The sequence below is a fragment of the Megalops cyprinoides genome, chromosome 4 (genome assembly GCF_013368585.1).
Source record: "Megalops cyprinoides isolate fMegCyp1 chromosome 4, fMegCyp1.pri, whole genome shotgun sequence".
NCBI classification, from domain to species: Eukaryota; Metazoa; Chordata; class Actinopteri; order Elopiformes; family Megalopidae; genus Megalops; species Megalops cyprinoides.
In genome coordinates this window covers 30,271,963-30,293,586 of record NC_050586.1, presented here as the reverse complement: position 1 = coordinate 30,293,586, position 21,624 = coordinate 30,271,963, and the positions used below count along the sequence as shown (strand labels likewise).

General features: G+C 44.4%; 1 protein-coding gene across 1 annotated transcript in view; it reads right to left on the bottom strand.

Annotated features, from left to right (window-relative positions):
- Positions 1 to 21,624, bottom strand: part of msh3 (mutS homolog 3 (E. coli)) — a 63,175-nt gene that overhangs the window by 9,723 nt on the left and 31,828 nt on the right. The window contains exon 20 of the mRNA XM_036526812.1: positions 18,431 to 18,588. Within this exon, the coding sequence (XP_036382705.1) occupies positions 18,431 to 18,588 (158 nt within the window). The remainder of the gene's footprint in view (positions 1 to 18,430; positions 18,589 to 21,624) is intronic.

Here is a 21,624-nt window from a genome sequence, read left to right as displayed (position 1 = left end):
GTCGCTCCCATCAGTAAGAAGCGTTCAGCTCATTTTGGACGCTGCAAGCAATTATTTTGTCAAGATACAACAGCTGGTCAAGAACACACTGCACACTGCACGGACACACACACATACACACACACAGTGCAACTATTATGACAGGAGTCCAACACCTTCGCTACAAACACAACCAGCTCCACGAAGCCTATTACACTGTCATATCCACAGCTCATCAGCAATCAGACCCATTCACACGTCTTGGTGGAAGTGCTGAGCATTATGGATATTCGCACGAAAATCGCAAGGGAGCAATATTTTGGGTGCAGAGCTGCGTTCTGGCTGCTCCAGCGCTGTAGGTGGGAGAGAATGCCTGGCGGAACTCTTTGTGTGTTCTAAATGTGGCAGCAGGAGTGGGAGAGGGTGTTCTCTCTCCTCACCCACACCGCTTTCAAACCCCCGCTCGGAACAGAGCACGACGAACACCTACAGGACTCCCACACGGCCCGCGTCCCAGAACACTGACTCCTCAACCAGCCAACTTCAGACTGCAACTTCAAACGCGGTCCAGAGAGGAAACGCAATGCTGCTGAAAAAAGAAGAAACTTGTGAATTATGAATGCTGCTCGCTGGACATATCTGCAGCACCATATGTCAGATTTAACTGGTGCTTGGCTCTTGCGTCCACTGTGTGTGTATGTGTGTGTGTGTGTGTGTGTGTGTGTGTGTGTGTGTATGCGCGCAGCAAGGTCTCTTAAATCTGTATGCATCGTACATGTCAGCTGAAGGGCTTAGCCCACATGCACCATACTGTGCTGTGAAACATAACGTGCTTTGTGTTGATGGAAAATTGAACACAAATTAAAAAAAGCAGATGTTACATAAAACCCAAATGCCACTCACACACTCACACTCACCCGACACAAATGTCACCAGAGAACATAAACCTGCTTGCTTTTTTCTGTATAAACCCAAATAAAGCAGAATTTTGGTGGCTCAGTATCTGTGAAATCACAGCAAATAACATAAAACAGCAAGCAAACCTAGGTCAAAGGAGGGCCCAGAACAGATGGTGCTGCTTTGCCCTTTGTTACTTCTGTTCCTGAGACAACCGCACAGGGCTAGGGCCGAGGGCATGGACACCCAGGTCACTATCAGGCCATGTGACATCAGCAGCTATAACCCCATGCACTCCACTTCGGCCACACTGAGATACGGTGGGAAAGCCTGTAGGTAACAAGCAGCACTGCTCCAATAGTGTAATTACTATATAACAGAATTTAATCAGAATTGTGGAAAAAAAACAGCTAGAGACAATGACCAGGACACAGGCACATGCAAATTGCTCAGATGACATCAGTGGAGTAGGACTTATTGTCCAACTGGCCCCCCACTTCACTGTGGTGCACTGTGGGAAATGTAGTGTGAAAAACTGTCACTGGCATGCATGCAGGTGCACCAGAGGATTGTGATCGACTTGCACTTTTCAAGTTCCAGTCAATTATTGCTCATCCAGGAAGAAATGAAATGAATTTAAGAGCAAGTCTGAATGTACATACTGCAGCCCCACACAGTCCATCCACAGATAAAGGACATTTCGCCACTACACTTGCTTGCAGTGGAGGTACACCACACACATAGTGGGAGAGAGATTATTTTGTGGTAATCAGCCAAAATGTAAACAGTAGATTAAATAAATCAGTTACATTACGGTTATTCTCTCTATCAATGCAGCGTAATTACATTCGCAGAATTGCAAAAGATTATCATCTTCAGACAAGAATGAGAATGAATTCCCCAAATCTCATACTCTAGGTGATGGGCTGCTCCCAGGCCAGGCAGACTGCAGCGTGCCAGAACTCTTTTCCAAGTGTATTCCAAGTAACATGGACCCCAAACGTAGAGGAGAGGGGTCTGGAAGGGAACACATGTGGAATTTTATTTTGTCTTATTCATGTGCACAATTACAATGGGTTTAAAGCAGCTCTGAATGAGCTAGATTATGGCCAGAAGTCACAAAAAAGCCTTTTCTCTAATCTTGTTTTTTTTTTTCTTTTAAACATAAATTGCCTGCGGTGCCCTTTTAGAGCTGAAAGAAAAGCAATGATGGTTTTCCATGATTTTTATTCATGGTGTTGTGAGCGCAGGCAGTGGTGAAAAGGATCTTAGACATTTGGATGTAACAAAGCGGTGTTTTGGAGCCAGGAATATGTCTGCTCGTAAGTGCTGCAAATCAAGAGATTACAATTTACTGGGAAAATTAATCTCTTTCAGAGGAGATTTGAGCTCACAGCTGGAACCCACTGCGCGCTGAATAACAACAATATTCAGCGCGATGCAGAATCCTGGCATATCCTGATGATCTGCATCTGCTCAGCGGGGCGGATTCACACTACTCGTAGAAACTCGTACAAAAGTCGCAGTTACTGCACTTGATTGGCCATGCAGCTGCGGGCAGGGTTTAGGGACACCTGTTGAATGCAAGCACTGTGGGTGCGTGCATGTGTTATGCATTTACCTGCGGACTGACATTACACCTGTGCAGTGCGACAAAAAGCAAAATCAAAGCTGCTAATGCGTCTGCACAGGGCGTCGGCAGGAACCGGAGTTGATGAATACGTGAACTCCACGAAGAGGAGGAAGTGCGCTCGGCGGGCCCCGCGTTTGCTTTGTCGCCGACGTGATAAGGACGCCATTAAAATTTTAATAATGACAGTTTAATACCACACAGGGCCGGCGCGAGGATAAAGACCGGCCTTCCTCTTTGTTTACACTGCGGCATAAAATCAACAATGAGCGCGGCAGATAATCCCTCTGACGGAGTCTGAAAGCCACTCTCAGCCAGGCCAAATTTCACCGCCGCTCTGTCGTCAAAAGTGACATTAAACTGTTTTGACAGCCCCTCAAAAGACAAACGGCGCAAATAAAGTGGCTGTTTATTTAAAACAAATGCAAATGTGGTTTCTTCGCTGTGGGGCAGAGACGGAATTAATAGAGGGTCCCGAATGAGACGAGGCTGACAGTACAACGCCTCAACACACACCGAAAATGCAGCTCAGAAAAACTACGGTAATATATTACAGATACGATTACTGTATGTTCAGTTTACCAAAAGTAATCATGTCCACAATACGCTAAATTATTATGTCCTCTTCTTCCTGTACTACAGGCTTGGCATGAGGCATGAATGGCTGAGTGCATAAATATTATGGCCACATTAAGTTATTAATATGCTGGCCTGGTGTAACCTCATTTGTAGCACATTAAAGTATTATCGCAAACATTATCGTAATTGCAGTTATTTACGCCAAAGATGCAGTAATGATTATGATACAGCTGATGACAACTAAGCCTCTCTCATGCACACATACAGTAAGTGAGCGCTCTCTCTAGCACACGCGCACACACACACACAAACACACAAACACACACACACGCATGCACTCAACCTCAGGGTGCAGCAGTCTCAATGAGGCATTGCCGTTTTCTGGCTGCGGGGGTAGCTTAGCAACTCTTTTCCTCTCTGCCGAAACTGCACCTCGCTGCACGTCGCCAGTGACAACAGCGGAATGCGCTCGCTCCGAGCATGTTACAGAAATAAATCATCAGGTATTACATGCACACAAACACACAGACTATGACATTAACACACCACGCATACAGGTAACCAATCAGAGAATAGAGAGAAAGGTAGAGTCCCTTATGGCTACAGTTTCCCGTGATACAGGGAATTGCTGAACTGTTCTAATGTTCAATTTCGAACAAGTAATGGTCACCTGGCATTGTAGAATTATAGCAGATCTAAGAACTGAACTGATAGCAAATGGTACTGCAATAAATCTGAATTACTCATCGGTTCATAAAGTGGTTTGTCAATGATAACTGGCAGTGTTTCACTTCTTTGAAATAGTGGTATTGGTCAGGACGAGATTGTGACCAGAATTTTTTAAGTCTGCACTGTTTTGTAAGGAGATGAGTTGATATGCGTTCTGTTGATCTCATCTGGTCGATTTCTTTGCCGTGGCAACAGATTGAACACTTGATTAATCATGGCCTTTAGCCATCAAAAGGCTTATATCTACATTGATTACAGACTGTAAGCATATGCTGTTCAATCAGTCAAGGAAAGTGATTACAGGATGATGTGACATGGATCTATTGGTAATCGTTTGGGTCGGTTTCAAGAAAATCATCATTACTGAGAAAAACCTGTAACTATTACCCCTTAGTGTAAGCAAAATCACTCTAGTCCAATGTGGTCGATCCAGGCCTGCAATCAATCCACAGTAATTCCCAATTGGCAAGCGTAAGTGTAATCATTCTAAATCTACATTCTACACGTGGCTTCCATCTCACCATGAATCCCTGTACAGAAATGTCTCAGCAGCTGAGTTCAGTGGAACAAGCACCTTGATCAAGGCCATGATAGCAGTGTCCCATCCAGGATTCAAACCAGTAACCTTCTGGTTATAGGCTTGGTTCCCTAATCACTTATTACAATGCTGTGTTACAATGCTGTGCTCTTCTACTGAATAAATCTGAACAAATTAATTTCCATAGGTCTGGATTGGGTCAAGGACATTTTGATCAAACATTTTTTTTTTAATTAAGAAAAGGCAACAAATGGAAAAATCTTCTGACTTACTTGGCTGCACTGTTACAAATAAATATACCAGTCAAAACATCAGAGCCAAAATGACTGAAATTTGACACATAAAAAACAAAAAAAAGATCACCATTTTAAACACATTACATTCATTTTCAATTTTAAACCTCAGCCATACACCATCCATGAAGATGCCCACACACACACACCCTTTTCATTAGCGGGAAATACAAACCGCCGGTGTCCATGACGGGCATACCCGTGCATGTCAGACGCCTATTAGCAGGGGCGAGGGTGGGTGTTCGGGGTGGACTGGCGGGGGGGGGTTCCACCGCAGCATTGAGGAGGTCCCTCTCTCTTAATCTCCCCCTGCATCTGAGCTCTGCTGAGGAAATTACCACAGTCTCCACTGGATACAGATGGAGCCCACCACCGTAAAGCCTTTCATAAAAAGCAGGATTGTGATATTTAGCAATTTTACGGACCACCGGGAGAGGAGAGGGAGACCACCGCAAAACTGTAAACCCTATGAAAAAACTGAGAAAAAAGTACTAACATCAGTCCTGCACCTTCTGTTGTACTCAGTGTCTCCCAAACCCAAGTTACCCTTGATAATAATAATAATAATAATAATAATAATTATTATTATTATTATTATTATTGTTATTATAATTATTATTATGTGTAATACAAAAGAACAAAAGTGACCCTTTCAAAATAAATATAAGTCTGAAAAAAAGGATAAAATTCGTTGTGTGGTTAGACGAGAAGCAGCTGAGTGAATTGAGTGAATTCATTAACTACTGAAGCTCACTCCCTCATCCACCAGCTGTATGCACCATCAGCCACCCACCCGTGATGGCTGCACGTTTCAGAAAGGGAATGTGGAGCTCAGAGCTCGGAGTCCTGGAGAGGACCAGCAGACCAGATATCATACACTTCATCCGGTTATGTAACCACAGGGCAAAGGATGGAAAACCCTGCCGGGGAGGGGATCTCCATCTGCTCAGGGCGCAAATCTTTACTCCGCTGTCCACAGAGACAGATGCCGTGACCTCCAGCCATCATGGAGAAGCTCGCTGGGTTGGCGTCATGCATGTCACATGGCCACGCCGTTACTGTCAGCGGCCGGCGAGCCACCCCTGAGATCGTCACACCTGCCCCCTTCCCAGAACACCTTCCTCCTTTATAAATGACAGGGAAATCACAGACAGCCCCACTCCCCGCACATGAAAGGGTTTAGGCACATGATTGTCAGTTCTGCATCTGGGACCTGGTTGCCATGTGAACCGATTTGACTGACACCGATGTCAATTCCGTCACTAAACAGAAAGACATCTCTGAATGGACCACAGTGCACATTTTTTTGAGACTGCTTTTTTGCTACCTGCACAGTGCACACATGGCCGCCTAGAAAACCCACAGGATGTAAAATCCATTCAGCCACAGCTCTGCCTCCCTCCTCTGCCTTCTGAATATCAACAGTATCTGAGAGCTGAGGCTTGTGTCCTTATCTGCCCCGCTGTTGCCTGACAACTTTGTGAGCCTTATATGGACGTGAAAGAGCTCAAACAGCCCAGACAAGCAGCACCATGAAAGAAAGACTGAATGAATGAATGAATGAAAGACAGAACAAATGAATGAACAAATAAATCAACAAAATAAATAAAATGAATGAATCAATGGACGAATGAGCTTGTGAGGGTCGAGCGCACTGTGCGCCCACCTCCACACGATCAAGGACCCATCGGTTGGTCTGCTCTCTCCCGGGGGGCTGCTGCCAGCTTATGTCAGGGAGCTGACAGTGGCATATGGACATGAAAGGGAGCGCAGCATGGGGGCCAACAGCACTCCACACTGGCTCAGTTACACCAGTTCTACCGCACAGCCATGACAGCCCGCTTCCCAATTTACATACCTGTTCAGGGCAATTAGCTGCCATCTTCAAGGGCGCCTTGCCCTGTATATATGTCAGTATAGAAAGTTTTCTCAAAAATGTTGGTAGGCATTCTGGGGTGGTGGGAGGGGAGCACCCCCTGGGGGACGTGTTTAGCATAACAAACCACACACACATTAAGTCAATGACTCTAAGGGCAGGATGAAAAATCATTTGTAGGTCATATCACACTTGGCCAAGGTTAATTTTCTCCTACAGTCATGCAGAGTGTCTATTACCATTTTTTTATATTTCTGGATTACATTTTTAGGGCTGCAAAAAAAAAAAAAAACATGTTTTTCCACAATGCAGTTGCGGTGAGGAGTTCTGCAGCCGGCAAATCCGAAACAACCGCTGTGATGTCACAATAGGATGACACTCCTATTCACTTGTAGCAAGAATCAGTGATGTCCCAACAACACAGTAGTCCAGTCACAAAATGGAGCAGGACACCACCCTTCAAGAGCAGGGGTCACTCTTTAAAATGCATTCCTTTCTGTATCTCCGAAACCCATCTCTGCCGGGCGTCATTTAAGCGGGGGCTCAGGGGAGAGGGCGAATTGTCAGTTGGTTTCTTAACCTTGTAAATATTGCGGCCTTTGAGCGTGCTTTATCACCCACCTTCCAGTGCGCTCCAAGATGAAGCTCAATAAAAGAGACAGTGCGGGGGGCGCGGGGGGGCTGCGGCAGCTGAGGCCGCTTCTGCGCGGTTCATTCCAGGCCACGCGCAGCATCCAGCCCTCCTGATCGCGAAATTAGCCACCGCCGGGCACGGACACTCGCACGCACATCTCACCCACATACAACTTCTTTGAGATTTCCATCTGTTTGCAAAGAAGATCTCTTCCAGTCCTTTCCTTTGTTGTCATTAACTCACCTCTTCATTTGTAATTGCTCATTTAAATTGCTTGATTAGACAACCTGGAAATCAGTTTGGGATGAACCCACCATAGAGCTGGCCGAGGTTTAAGGACCTGATGGTTGCCAGATGAGCCAGAAAACTCCATCTGGGCTGAGGAATCATTATCACCACTTCAAAGGCACATAGAGCTGTTCCCTAGAAAACACAACAGAAATAGAACCCAGGGAAAGCGTTTGGTTGGACATGCTGATGTTTATCCATCAACACTAAGTGCACTGTTTGTGTCCGATACATCCAACAAAATATTTAACCTTGATTTGATCTTTGAATATTTGTTATGATTTTCCAGAGGACTCAGAATAAATGAAGATATATACTTATATATATATATGTAGATATATAGTTCTGACACTATAATAGCTATGATACCTATAGCTTTTTGTTGGAAAACACCCCATGGCTTCCTTGAAATGTAGATTTTATCATACAGTAGTAGTCATGATTCTTTTTTCAAGTTAAAGTAGTCTGTAGTAGTAATGAAATGTTGATGACTTTCCCCTGCCAGGCTGCACAAGAATAAATGCACCAGAACCTTTTAAACTGTACAAACGTCACTAAAGCTCCTAAAGCTCTTGGGCTACAAACTTCCAACAGCAACAGATTATCTTGCCATGCACAAGCTAAACAATATGTAGCTGCATATATAGGTAGATAGATAAAATCGTGAGTAAACAACCTGAGTCTAAGATAAAAAACATCTTCTGGGTAATCTGATTTGATAGGTTTTTATATCTCAATTTTGCCTCGCACACCCAGAGACCTATGAATCATAGTAATTAAATCAAAGCAAAGGTTATAAAATGAATACTTATTTCCCCAAAGTTTCATCTCTTTGAAATGAGAAAGGGATAAGGTATTCACTGGAAAAGATGAATGCTGCATTAAAGCACATACTGGGTTGCAGAAAAGCACATCTACTGTCAGGACAATACAAACTGCCCCTTTTTCAGTTAACCAGGCTTGACTGTACCTCATACTTGTTGATTATGGTCCCCACCATAGGTACTGCAAGGTGATGAGGAGAAGCAGAAGTTTGGGAGGCAGTGGGTATACAGCTCCACACTTTTTTTCCCACACCTCATTTCCTCCAGTGTTGGAGAGAGACAGAAGTCGGCTTCCAAGAAACCATGGCAACAGACTCGCTTCCACTACCTTTGGCTTGGCCTACAATGCCTCACAAAGTTTGTAACTACTTTGTTCGTGTTTAACAAACAGTGCTCTTATAAGAGTCAAGAGACAAGGCAGATGTGCCGTAATGTCTTCCTCCAGGAGTGCGATAAATATGTAGTCATTTGTCTTGTTCTATACTAGGGCTTCTCTGGCTCTGGGGTCACACTGTGTAAGTGGGCTTTGGTTCCAGACTATAACAACAGTATTATGGGTAAACTGCTCCTTACTTCACCCCTTTATCTCTGCTGATAAAACAGCAAATGGCGTTTGAGAGTTTAAGTTTTCTCTTCTGTCTGCATTCACTACAGTATCACTCTGGAACAATAAAAAATGGAGTTACCAAATGTACTGCTTCGACCATTCCCACATGTTTTGCATTTGTTTATAAAGGTAACAAAATAAAAGAAACTGATTTAACCTGTAAATGCTACACTACAGTGACATACAGCTGAATCCAATCGAGAGTAAACGCCCTAAAATTTTAACTTTACAAAGAGCAAAATAATCTCTGACATTTACACTGTATGCGGGTCAATGACAAATAAGGCTTCTAAAAAGGTATTTTAAAAATGGATGTAATGCATATTTTTGAGTCTGCGTTTAAACAAGTCTCATTTGTTAAATAACATTTCAAAGTGTTTAGATTCATTTTTTGACTGTATTTTTAACTTCACCACCCAAAAAAAGTCAGGTGGCACAACCAAATATTTGTAAATATATATTCCTACTATTTATTCTAAGTGAAATCTTTGGCAAGTATCCCTTAGAGTGTCTACAGTGCCTAACACATTATTATTTTGTGGTTGTGTTTTGTATTTACAATAATTTAAGATTACTGCATTCTAGTGGCCAGTTATTTAGTATCTTTAGCATCCGATTTTACATTTAAAGACAGAAAAATAATTATACAAATAATACAAATGTATGCATTCAGTACAATAGCTACTCACATCATAGTTATCAACCATTTGTTCACTTTAACTTATTATTTATTGGTTTAAATGAATATTGTACCTGGTCGCACCACCTGACAACATTAGTAATGACAGGAAATATGCTGAACAATTGCATTCTTATTTCAAATACAAAAAAGTGTTTTAGTCAACAATCTCTGTTGAAGTAAAAGGCGTAAATTGATCAAAAACAGGATACATCATATGAGATCACATTCGGTACACAGCAACTGGAAAAGGCTACAGCGCAATAGATTGATTAGATACACTGTAATGGACTGTGACGGACAACAACAAAGTCATGTTTTAGTTTGATACACTTAAAAAGAAATTAAAAATTTAAAAATCTGAAAGGTCTGACTACTGTATAAAAGTAATAACCGCAAAATAAACTGTTATCCAGACTTGCATTATACACTATATGGCAAAAAGTATGTGGACACCTGACCACCACAACCATATGAGCTTATTGGACATCCCATTCCAAAACCATGGGCATTAATATGGAGTTGCCCCTTCCCCCCTTTGCAGCTATAACAGCCTCCACTCTTCTGGGAAGGCTTTCCACAAGATTTTGGAGTGTGTCTGTGGGAATTTGTGCCCACTCAACCAAAAGGGCATTCGTGAGCTCAGGCACTGATGTTGGACGAGAAGGCCTGGCTCGCAATCAGCATTCTAATTCATCCCAAAGGTGTTCAATAGGGTTGAGGTCAGGGCTCTGTGCAGGCCACTGGAGTTCCTCCATACCAAACTCATCAGACTATGTCTTTATGGATGTTGCTTTGTGCACTGGGGCACAGTAATGCTGCAACAGGAAAGGGCCTTCCCCAAACTGTTGCCACAAAGTTGTAAGCATACAATTGTCTAAAATGTCTTTGTATGCTGTAGCATTAATGTTACCCTTCACTGGAACTAAGGTGCCTAGCCCAAACCCTGAAAAACAGCCCCACACCATTATCCCTCTTCCACCAAACTTTGTGGCTGAGCTGTTGCTCCTAGATGCTTCCATTTGATAATAATAGCACTTACAGTTGATCAGGGCAGATCTAGCAGGGCAGATATTTCGCAAACTGACTTGTGGCAAAGATGGCATCTTATGACAGTGCTACGTTTAAAGTCACTGAGCTCTCCAGTATGACCCATTCCAACTTACAAGACTTCCAAGGTTTGACTATGGAGATTGCATGGCTATGTGCTTGATTTTATGCACCTGTTAACAATCGGTGTGGCTGAAACACCTGAACTCAATAATTAGGAGTGGTGTCCACATACTTTTGGCCATATAGTGTAGTTTATCAATATGTATTACCTCTCTTTCTTTTTTGCAAGATATGCTTCTCTTGCAGCCGGATCATTTTTAATGCACTCCCTGTGTCGTGCTGATTTTTCTTTACTTGATAGTGGCATCTAAAATTATCAAAAATTATAATCATGAAGAAGGTTTGAAAGTGTATAACATCTTTAACTTAAAACTAACAAACATTTAGAAATGTAATAGACAGTGGTGTAGTCTAGTTTGCAGTAGTGGGTATACTGTGGTGCTTCCCCCCACCCCCTTCCTCCACGCACACACACAATGCCCGTGACATCAGGTGGGGTTTACGCCACAGTGCAGAAGTCTAAATTATTCCCAACTGAAGGAGTATTTTGTCCTGTCCCTGGGTCTGTGTTTCTGAACCTGTGGGTGCAATGAAAACAATGGGACACAATGTAACTGTTCCTGTGCCTTCTTTGCTGCCCTTTTTGCCCTTGAGTGCCTCTAGTGGTAAAATCTTGTTACTGCAATAGCTGATCTCTTGACATGGCAGTAAAGCCAGTGAATCAATCAGTCAGTCAGTCGGTCAGTCAATCAGTTAGTCAATCAGCCAGTCAGTCAGTGCAGGACAGTTATCTTTCTAGGGCTGCTTCTTCCAAGTAGAGCCAACATGACCATTAGTGTCTGGAATAATATGAAAAAATATCAGATGACCAATCAACTGCCTGCCCTGTATATGGAACAGGTGATGCAAATGCTTCCCGGACCCAAACGCACAGTGGGATCTTCTGGTGGATCAGCCACACTCTCCACAAGCAATTACTGAAATGTATTCAAAGTGCACTGAGGCGCACTAACAGCATTTCATTTCCATTCACAAGGTTTAATGAGTCGTATTTCATTAGGAAAAAAAAAATTATTGGCTTGCTAATTTTGCTGTGACAATAACGCTGTGATCATCTGAAGCTGTCTGAATGAAGACGGTATCAGATGCGGCACGCATCTTCAGAGGCCGCGGCCTCGTCCCCTCGGTCCCCTGAGGAGAGCTCAGCCGCATTAGATCTGGGCCATAAATGACAGCCTGAGAGGAGAGCACAGCACTCCAGAACTGGGCCAACTGATGGCAGTCACAAAGACAGGAGTGTTCCTTTTTTATCAATACCACAATTTTGGTGCTCTGTTTCTTTGAGACACTCTGCCCTAATCATGGAGGCTGTGAACCCATGCAAGCCATCTGCTTCAGCCTGAAGGGGGCACTCTGCTCTAGGTGGCCCATAACTGCTCCCCTTACCTTCCAGGGGCAGAGAGTAAAAATCCCTCCGCTTGGTGCTGAAAAACAGCTGCCTCCTGGACAGAATCGGGCATGCTGGCGGGAAATGGTCCTTGCTCCACAGAGACGGGATTAATAAACCACAGCTGGAGGGGGGAGGGGGAGCGGCAGTGGTGCTGCAGTCAGTATTTCAAAACTGCCAATGCTTCTGTCCCTCACAAAAAAGTAGGTATATTTAAACATTCAAAATCCTCAATAAGGAGCGGACATTTTTTACTATATCTAACAATTTACATGATTAAGAAAATTTGTAAAAATGTATGCATTTTTTGCCTCCTTCAGGTATCATAGAATAGAACACTGAACACCCCATACATTTACATATATTCTACATATATTCTTAAAAAATGTACATGAAAAAACTCACACGCATACGGTGATCTATTTTGATGTGCCATATACACGATCTATACTGAAACATCTTCCTTTGGGCATTTTTAGGTAAATATTTCTCCATATATCAGCACACATTGCTTTTTAATAGTGGGGGTGGAGCTGCATTCCATTTTCCCTTTCTCTGTGAGCTTCTTTTTCTTATTTAGGTTAATATCTTGTGCTTTTTGGGACCACGGCCGAGCTGTAAATATATTTATGGGAATTTTTGGAGCCTGGTTTTCCACTGCGGGAAGGGTGCCCATCGCAAGTCATTTGCTTTGGAAGCGGGAGTTTGTACCCCGAGCAGAGTCTTTGGACCCTTTACACCTGGAACCGATCGAATAAATAAATAAATAAATCAACACATAAAACCCGGTCCTTGCACTCAGCGTGACAGAACTTCTCTAACCCGCTACTAAGATGTGCCCCATTCCTGCTTTGTTTTCTAACGCAGCTGTGTTCTTCAGTTCGCCGGGGACCGCAAGTTCAGCATTGAATGAGCCGTGCTCAGCATCGCAAGCCAAAGGAGGGAAAAAATACTGGCTGTGCAACAGGTACAGTACGTACCGAGTGTTTGCAACAGCATAAGGAACAACCGCGGCGTCTGCCACAATGCTTCACTGGCAACAGTCTGAGGCACTCACATTCAGCCAAATATAATCTGATGATGTGACGTTAACCGAGGAGTTCTGATTGGCTGTCTTCAAGTACCTCTACTCAACACAAACTCCCCTTTAGTCTCCTCCAGCCTGACTCATACCTCAATATCCTCATGCAGAATTTGGAGAGGTAAGTCTGGGTCCAGGGATAGGTTTTTTTCAACCCTTACAGAATAATTTTGGAAAAAAGGATAAACTGAACACGACAAGACCGAGAGAAGGACAGCGACAAGATGGAGCGGCGGTTTTCGAACGCGATTGATGACGCAACGCAATCAAATTACTGAAATCTCAGCTTAGTGGCCTTTTGGTAAATATTCCTGCATTCCACCTCATTTCCTGTTTCCATAACAACCCGAGGAAGGGGGAAAATGGCTCTGTAACCTTGTTCAGAATCCAAAAACACAAACAAAAAAACATCAGCAATGAATAGCCAACAATTGGCAGCCGCGGATGGATCGAATTGCTGAGGTGAACTTTCAGAAGGCGAGAATATCCCACGTCATCCCTGGGCCTGAAATAGCTTTGTATCTAGGTGCTAATGTGTGAGAATAAGACCAAGCAGGTCGTGACAACACACACACACACACACACACAGATGTACCAATTCTCTCAATTTTTTTTCAAGCGCTTTCCTATGAAGAAAACACTTGTAGAATACATACATTTGTTCACAACCAAACCTGGATAGCTCATTCATTGTTATAGCTACTACTTTTGCATTACATTATTCAATTTTGATAACACATTAGATCACCTTTTGTTTAAATGAAGGCTTGGATTCAATCAGCCTTTTATTCATAACACTGACAATATGCAAGTATTACTTTTAATCAGCAACAATAAAAATCAAACTGAAGGAAAACTCTCGATCGAATCCAGGCCTAAATGCTGAAAACAGAATTTCTGAGAAACAAACCGCCTCAACCGTACACCCAGCAACATCAACATCCAACTTCAAGACATGACTACAGAAAACCTTTCAGCCATATTCTCAGCCACATCACAGATATTTCAACAGGTGGAAAAGACGCGTGATTTCACGATCGCTGTGTGTTTCACAAAATGAAGTAAGGCCACCGATTGACCCCCACCACTACATTAATGCAATTAGAGTGCTTCCAGTCCACCACCCCCCCCCCCCCCCCCCCCCCCGCCCTTTCTATCAGTGGTGAACCAATGGGAGATGCAGCAGGGTTCAAGTTTGCCTTTAATTGCCTCTCGTTATTGCTTCATCTTTACCCCTTAATTAGGAGTAACCAACGCAGCTCACGGGATGGAAAGCAATTAACATCTGACACAAACAGCGGATGAATACTGCGTCTGGACAGAGGGAGGGATGGTGGGAGCAACGGTAAAGGCACTTCCCCTCATTCCACCCTGCCTCTTCCCTCTCCTCATCATCTCTCATCATCTCATCACACGAGCGTGACTGGCAGACATGGTGGATGTTACTCAAGTGTCCACTCAGCAGGCAAAAATCACATACTCTGTTTCTGCTTGGGACATGGAAAGCGGGTGACCGACCGCAATGTAATTACACATAGCATTACAATACGCTGCCTGATTTTCCCTAACTGCTCTCGTGCAGAATGAATTAGCAGGAATGGGGAGGCCCCATCCAATGGGTGTGCGCTAGACATAGCGAGGCTTCACTCACCCCCACCGACGCCAGCGCAACAAAATTGCCAAATTGTGCTGATCGGTGCCTTACTCTACATCAAAGGCACAAAAACATGCTTAAAAAAATGTAAAAGAAAGCACTAAACAGCAGCTGTTTGCAATTAGCGAAAATGCAGTGTGTAAGCATGTTGTTACATGGCGCATACATTGCGCTCGCATGTAGTCAGCAGTAAAATCAGCGCAATAAAATCAGCGCCACTGAATCGCATAAAACAAAGCTGTTATACTGTGAGAATGAACGCCGTTTATGGGGAAAAAAAAATAAAACATTATTATGCTTCATGACTACAGGATCATTAACCAAACTACTAAACTATAGTATGGTAGTAAAGGAGAAAAATTATTATGGGAATTATACTGTTATTAGAGAATATGACAGGGCTACATAATATCCATTTCAATAACAATATCTGAAAAAATGAATGTATTTGTTTGCACTGTAAAAAAATATATATATTGCACTGCACTTGAATCGAACGCACTTATGTTTGTACGCACTAGCTATCACAAAACTGTGAGGGGCTGTCACATTACAAACACTTGTGTCCTGTATGTACCATCTTTCACAACACTTTGTTAAACATACTCTGTACCTGGTCTTTGTAAGTTGCTCTGTGACTCTGCCCTGTGACAAAACACGTTATATGTAAATGTAAATTCTGTTGAACAGAAAAACAAGGTTGAGTAATGTTTGAGTAAACGCTGAAGAGTCAGAGCGAGGACAGGGCAGACAGAAAGACAGGCGGTATACACAACACAGTATGTAATCAGCAAATGCTCCAGCCCTCCCCTTCCCTGCCCTCCCCTCCCCTCCCCGCCTCAGGAAGGGAACACTGTTAAACGGTAAAAGCACATTATTTAAGAACACAATCAAACATGATACAAAAAAAACACCATAATGGCGCCTGTGGAAATGACTTTATCATGGCCCTTTCTTATGGCCATAGAGGCCACACAAAGGGATTATGGGAAGGAGATTAGCGTGTCTGTCACTCCTAAAAATAGTCGCCCACTCAACCCTTAAGTCTGTAAAAAGGACCTCATTGGATGAGCCTGCCAATCTGTTTGTTGTGTTTATTGTTGTTTTTTTTAATCTACGTATCTCTCCACACAGGAACAAAGTGAGCGGGCCGAGTAAACGGAAAAAGGCGACCGGCGCACGGTAGCGAGAGTTTGGCAGGTGGGAGCGCGGTGAGAGGAGTGACGGGCTGGCCGGTGCATGCGAGATACTGACTCACTGGAGAATCCTCGGCTCGGCGCCGCGTGGGCCGTGGCGAGGGAAGACCACCGACACCTCTTGGAAAATGGCAGAGCTCAACTGTCACTATGATTCCCACCCCGCACTCTATGGCGCCTCACACAAGGTGGGGACGGAAACAGCACTGCTGATCCAAAGCTGTCAGGGCCATCCTGGGTCTTATTTACAGCTGCTTAGCTCGCAGTGTAGTAGCCACTGATAGGCAGCCTCCAATCAGCAAGTTAACCTTATTGCAATAACAACCATGGCTCACACTGCTATATGTTGGCCACACTATTTAAAATTCAACAGTATAGTACATTACATTACATTATTGTCATTGAGCACACACTCTTATCCAGACTTGCATAGATTACAATTGTAGCCATTTATACAGCTGGATATTTACTGAGGCAATTGTGGGTTAAGTGCCTTGCCAAAGGGTACGATAGCAGTGCTCCAGCAGGGAATTGAACCCAGAGGTACCATGGCCCCTGTGTGTGGGACAACTTCCCCCCCACGCTGGGGCGTGGTTAACCTTAATCAAGCACTACCATTAAAGCGCCGGCTCGACGCCATGCTCCGGGGAGGGAGGGCTGGGGAGGAGAACAGCTGACAGGCTTCACAGTCATGTCAGGCCCCTGAGACAAAACAGAGCGCTTCTCAAGGCAGCGCCACTGCCAGGAGCCGCGATAATCCGACACTCGTCTACAGCGATGTCCAGCCTTGACAAACCATACCTTGGAGGAGGCAGACTGCTCACCGCGCAGCGTTATAAAACACTTCAGCCTTAATGTGTCATCATGCTTTGGACTTCATTAAATGCACTTCTGCGCCCTTGTTTTGTAAGTCGCTGTGAGTAAGAACATCGGCTAAGTGCCGACCTGTAAATGCTAATATCATAAATTAAAGGCCAATCGAAGAACCCCGTTCTTTCTGATTAATTACTGTGGCTTCAGCAGAGTGCTGTTTGAATATTTATCCTTCCTCTTTGTAAAAGGTTTTGCCTTGCATAAAAACTACTCTGAAACACGTAAGCACATATTTTGCTTTGATACACATGAAATATTACCTTTGTGTGAGTTTTAGATTCCAGCTCTGTTAATCACAGTCTGATCATGATTTTTAACTGCACTTTAGGTATTGGCTTTTTTGCTCATTCTCTAAGAGAAAGCTCATTCTCTAAAGACGAAGTGGCCGCACTGAAACGGCCACGCGGTTTGAAAGTAAACAGGTCAGCTTGGCGCGGCTCCACCCAGTGGATTGACATGTTGTGTCTCGGGTGCTATTGCACAGCATGATCCAAGAGGATCCTCAGCCAGATCAGAGCACCTGCGTTTAGCTCCGTGCCAAGGAGGAAACCCGCCCTTTCCAGGGGTTTGTTTTATTGCAGGGGACAGACAGCTTAAACTCGTGACCTCCCCTGAACGTTGCGCGGTTTTGGAAGGAACGACCAAACGTAAAAGCCCTGGCGACGGCATAGCAGTCCGACACAGCAGCAGGTGTCGCATCCACAGATCCCTGATCAGTGATAATTAGTTACTACTCCTATACGTTCCCACACTCTTCTGTGTCTGATTTCTGTTTCTGTGGCGTTTCAAACACCCCGCCCCACAGGGAACTGGTGAAAAGTGCATTGTTGTTTTTGTTTTTTTTTTTTGCTCGAACACACTGATGAAAAGTAGTAGCACCCCCTTGTGGGATATGCCCAAACGGCCAACCCAAGATGACGAACGCTGAGAGATTACTTCGTGTCAGAGAGGCATAACTGTGGCGATGGATTTATCGGCCTTTTCCTCCTCCTCTGTCCTCCCCTGAAGGGACTGCGAAAGCCTGCTGCGTTTCCACGGTGTTGTCATGGTCACAGTTCTCCTGACCCCAGCCATCTTTTGTCTAGCAATGCGCCGCCGCCGCGGGGACAATTGCCAGGAGGAGTCTGAGGCGATCGTCTGGAAAGTGAGAGGAGTTCATCTCCACACGCCCACTCCATCGCCCTTTACCCAGAATCCCCGGTTTACCTGCTGTGCGTAATCGCAATCACTTGCCATCCTGCCACAGGCGACGGAGAGGAGAAGAGGTTTGCCAAGTGACGGAAATCAAAGAAGGACCAGACAGACAAAATACACTCTGACGTTTTTTCCCCACTCCAACCATATCACAACCGATCACAGTCTGACCACTTCCAGAACACCTTCTAAGGAACTTTTAGTTACAGAACCTCAAAAGAGGCACGGTTAAGCTGAGGTCACCAACTACCTCCCTAGGTCATGTGACATGAAAACAAGGCTGTATATGACACACAGAGGGAGCAAAGCCGCACAGTACCTGGTGTAGATGCCGTCCACGATGCCCACCATGGCCTCTTGCGCGGGGACGAAGGACCCCAGCTGGGCCATGACCGCCACCAGCGCCACCTGTCGGATGTAGGAGCTCTTCCCGCCCATGTTGGGCCCGGTGATGATCATGGCTCGCTTGCCGTCTCCCTGCGTAGTAGGAATAGGGATAGAGAAGATGGTGGCGGGTCAAGACGCGAGAGGAAACTGCTTCCAAAACCCAGCCGTAGAGCTTCTTCTTAGCCCTAACAGTTTCACTGGACACTTTTTAGCACCCACAGTCTGGGCTGGTTCACAGCAATCGAGGGCAGCAGGCTGGAGACCCAGGGGGGAGGCTCACTGGGGGACAGAAATGACTCAATTGTTAATTTTTGTTTTTGGAAAATATTTGAACTGTTAAGTTGTTCATTTCCAAATAAACACATCCTCGGGGGGTGGGGGGTGGGGGGTGGAGGGGAAAAAAGACTGTATTCTGTCTCTCACACTAACTCTTCCCAGCACAAACGCATGGATCATGTAGTTTATGAGGCTTTTCTTGTAATACTGGTCTATGCCCTTTGAGCCTTTTGTTGTTAGCTTACTCAGGCTTCCTTGTCTGTGTACCTCCTCATACATCTCTTTACTGCAGCACCTTGGTCATCTCAGCTGAGTTATGCGCTGTAGACTACTCATATACACTAATGTCCCTGACGCTGGAAGTCATTCAGAAGAAGAGAGGCGCCCTATTGAGTAAATGTAAGAGTAAAAGGTGCTTTACTTTGATCGGACAGGCCCGAGGTTGGCTGGATCAAAGGAAATGTAGGCCATGACTCCTGGCTGAGCGTGTGCCACATTACCGCATAGGACACACTAACGCACCCAAATGTTTGGCAGTCATACACACATTAACTGACTGGAATGGTTTGCTGCACTTGCCAAATGCTGGGTGCTCTTAAATTCCAGAACCATTTTATTAGCACACAGACAACACACTGCCAAATGCCTCAGCAAACTAATGTTACAACAAAAGGCCAATAAAATTTCATCAAGTCAATTTGGATCCTGCAATATGTGTTTTAAATCATATCAATGTCTGGGATTATCATGCTGCCTCCATTAATTATGCATGCACAGACCCTAGAGAACCACAATGAAAGAGCTCAGACACACAGTCATTATCCCCTCTGGAAGCAATGAATATCAGAAACATAGGTTCAACTACAAAGAAAAGCTATGCCTAGTTTCTGTCTGAGCTATTGAATCTACATCTTGCAAATGTCCTTTTGGTGGGGTGGGGTGCAGTGTGTTACGTGCTAAACAAAAATAGCTAAAGCGAGACATTATCCACCTATGACATAAGTAGGACTTTGGGCACAAAGAAAGGAGACGCACACACTTCATCCCAGTCCATGCAAAAAGGAGAGAAAAAGAGGTGACAAGAAATTATGTAACAAGATTCAGGCCCAGGGGATATTAAGTCAATGAGCAGTGACAAGAGAGACCACAAAAAGAGAGGAAGTTCCCAGCAGCCTTAAAAGAAGGATACCAAAACCACCCAGCATGCAAAGCTGCAGCAGAAAGGGGTGTGACAGGATGGCAGCCCCGCTGGTTCATCAACAAAGGAGGCTCCATGAAGGAGAAAAGATCCAGAGCAAGCGTCTGTTTAGAGAGGCCAGCTGAAACAGCCCTGTAAGGCCCACTGACTTTGTGTGTGCTGGAAGCGTCACACTTAACGCTTTCCTTGCATGGGGAAATTTTGTGGAGATAATGAATGACTTCCTCCTGTAAACATGACATACATACTTAATGATAACTCTACACTTCATTTGTTTTTTCATATATTGGTTCCCTAAACGCTCTTTAAGTTTGATGTGTGCTCTTCATAATGATGGAAGAAGAGCTGCAGGGGGGGAATGTTTAAGCTCCTCCTATAGCGGCGGAGTCCGGGAGGCCGTCTGCCCATACGGGCACGCAGTGCTGAGAGATGCCCCTGCCTGGCTGTATCTGAGCCTACCCTACAGCTCCACACCTGCATGGAAAGAGTGCGACTGTGGAATAATGTACCTGGGCAGATGCTTGCATCAGTGGGTGTCTGTTTGGAAGGTATCTGTATTTGTGTGTGTGTGTGAGTGCGCATTACATTCTTTGCTTATTAGATTCTTATCCAGAGTTACCTGGTTTACATGCTTACATATAATCCATTTGTACAGCTGGATATTTTGCTGAAACAATGGGGGTTAAGTGCCTGGCTCACAGGTATAAATGCAATTGCCTTCCTGAAAATGGAATGAAGCCCTGATCCTTATCTTTGTGCCACACTGCTGGCCACTGCTGTCCTATGTTTGTTTCTGTGTGTGTGCGCGTGTGCGTGTGTGTATGTGAGAGTGGATCTATGCCTGTTTGTGTTTACATGAGGGTCTTTCGGTGTTTTTATGTGTGTATATGTGACTCCTAGTGTGTGAGTGAGTGAGTACGTGAGTGAGTGTGTGTGTGTGTGTGTGTGTGTGTGTGTGTGTGTACACATGCACTTGCAGCATACGAAACCATCCTACCACTGGATGGCTCTTAATGACCAGACTACTCCTGTCAAATACAACCAGTGCTGCAGACAGGTGGGAGTGGCAGACACATAAATTCCTCTCCTGTCCATGTTCCACAGCAGCATGGTAATTTAGTCCCGAATGGCATCATCCAAGATGAGCCGTGAATAAACGCTCAGCACCGGGGCAGTTTAAACGGCCAATCACACGTCGAGGTGCCACAGGAGAAGCCTCCGAAGGGGGGATAATCTTTCAGTCATAAACACTTGATGAAATTGAAGGCGACGGTTGACAGAGGATAATAATTACAATATAAAGACGTCACCCCAGAGAGGCCAAAGTGGATTATTGGAGTGCTAATTCAGCCATTGTTGTGGACAACACAGACCAACTGTGTGACCCAAATTAAGTCCGGGGTACTGTAGCTACACACCTCTGGACAGAAAAAATAATGTAGTCTTCCTGTGGCTTTTAGTACAACAGAATCTACATTCATTTCCATAAATTTGAATTCTGCATTTAATTAACTGCTGAGTTCTCTTTTTCTATTCCACCTAACTAGAAATCGCTGAGGGAGTGACCTTTCAGCACTTTTTGGGGACAGATGTGAGGGGACAATAAAGGCTTTGAGCATTATGTCTCAGGGGAAGTGGCACAAGTTAACTCT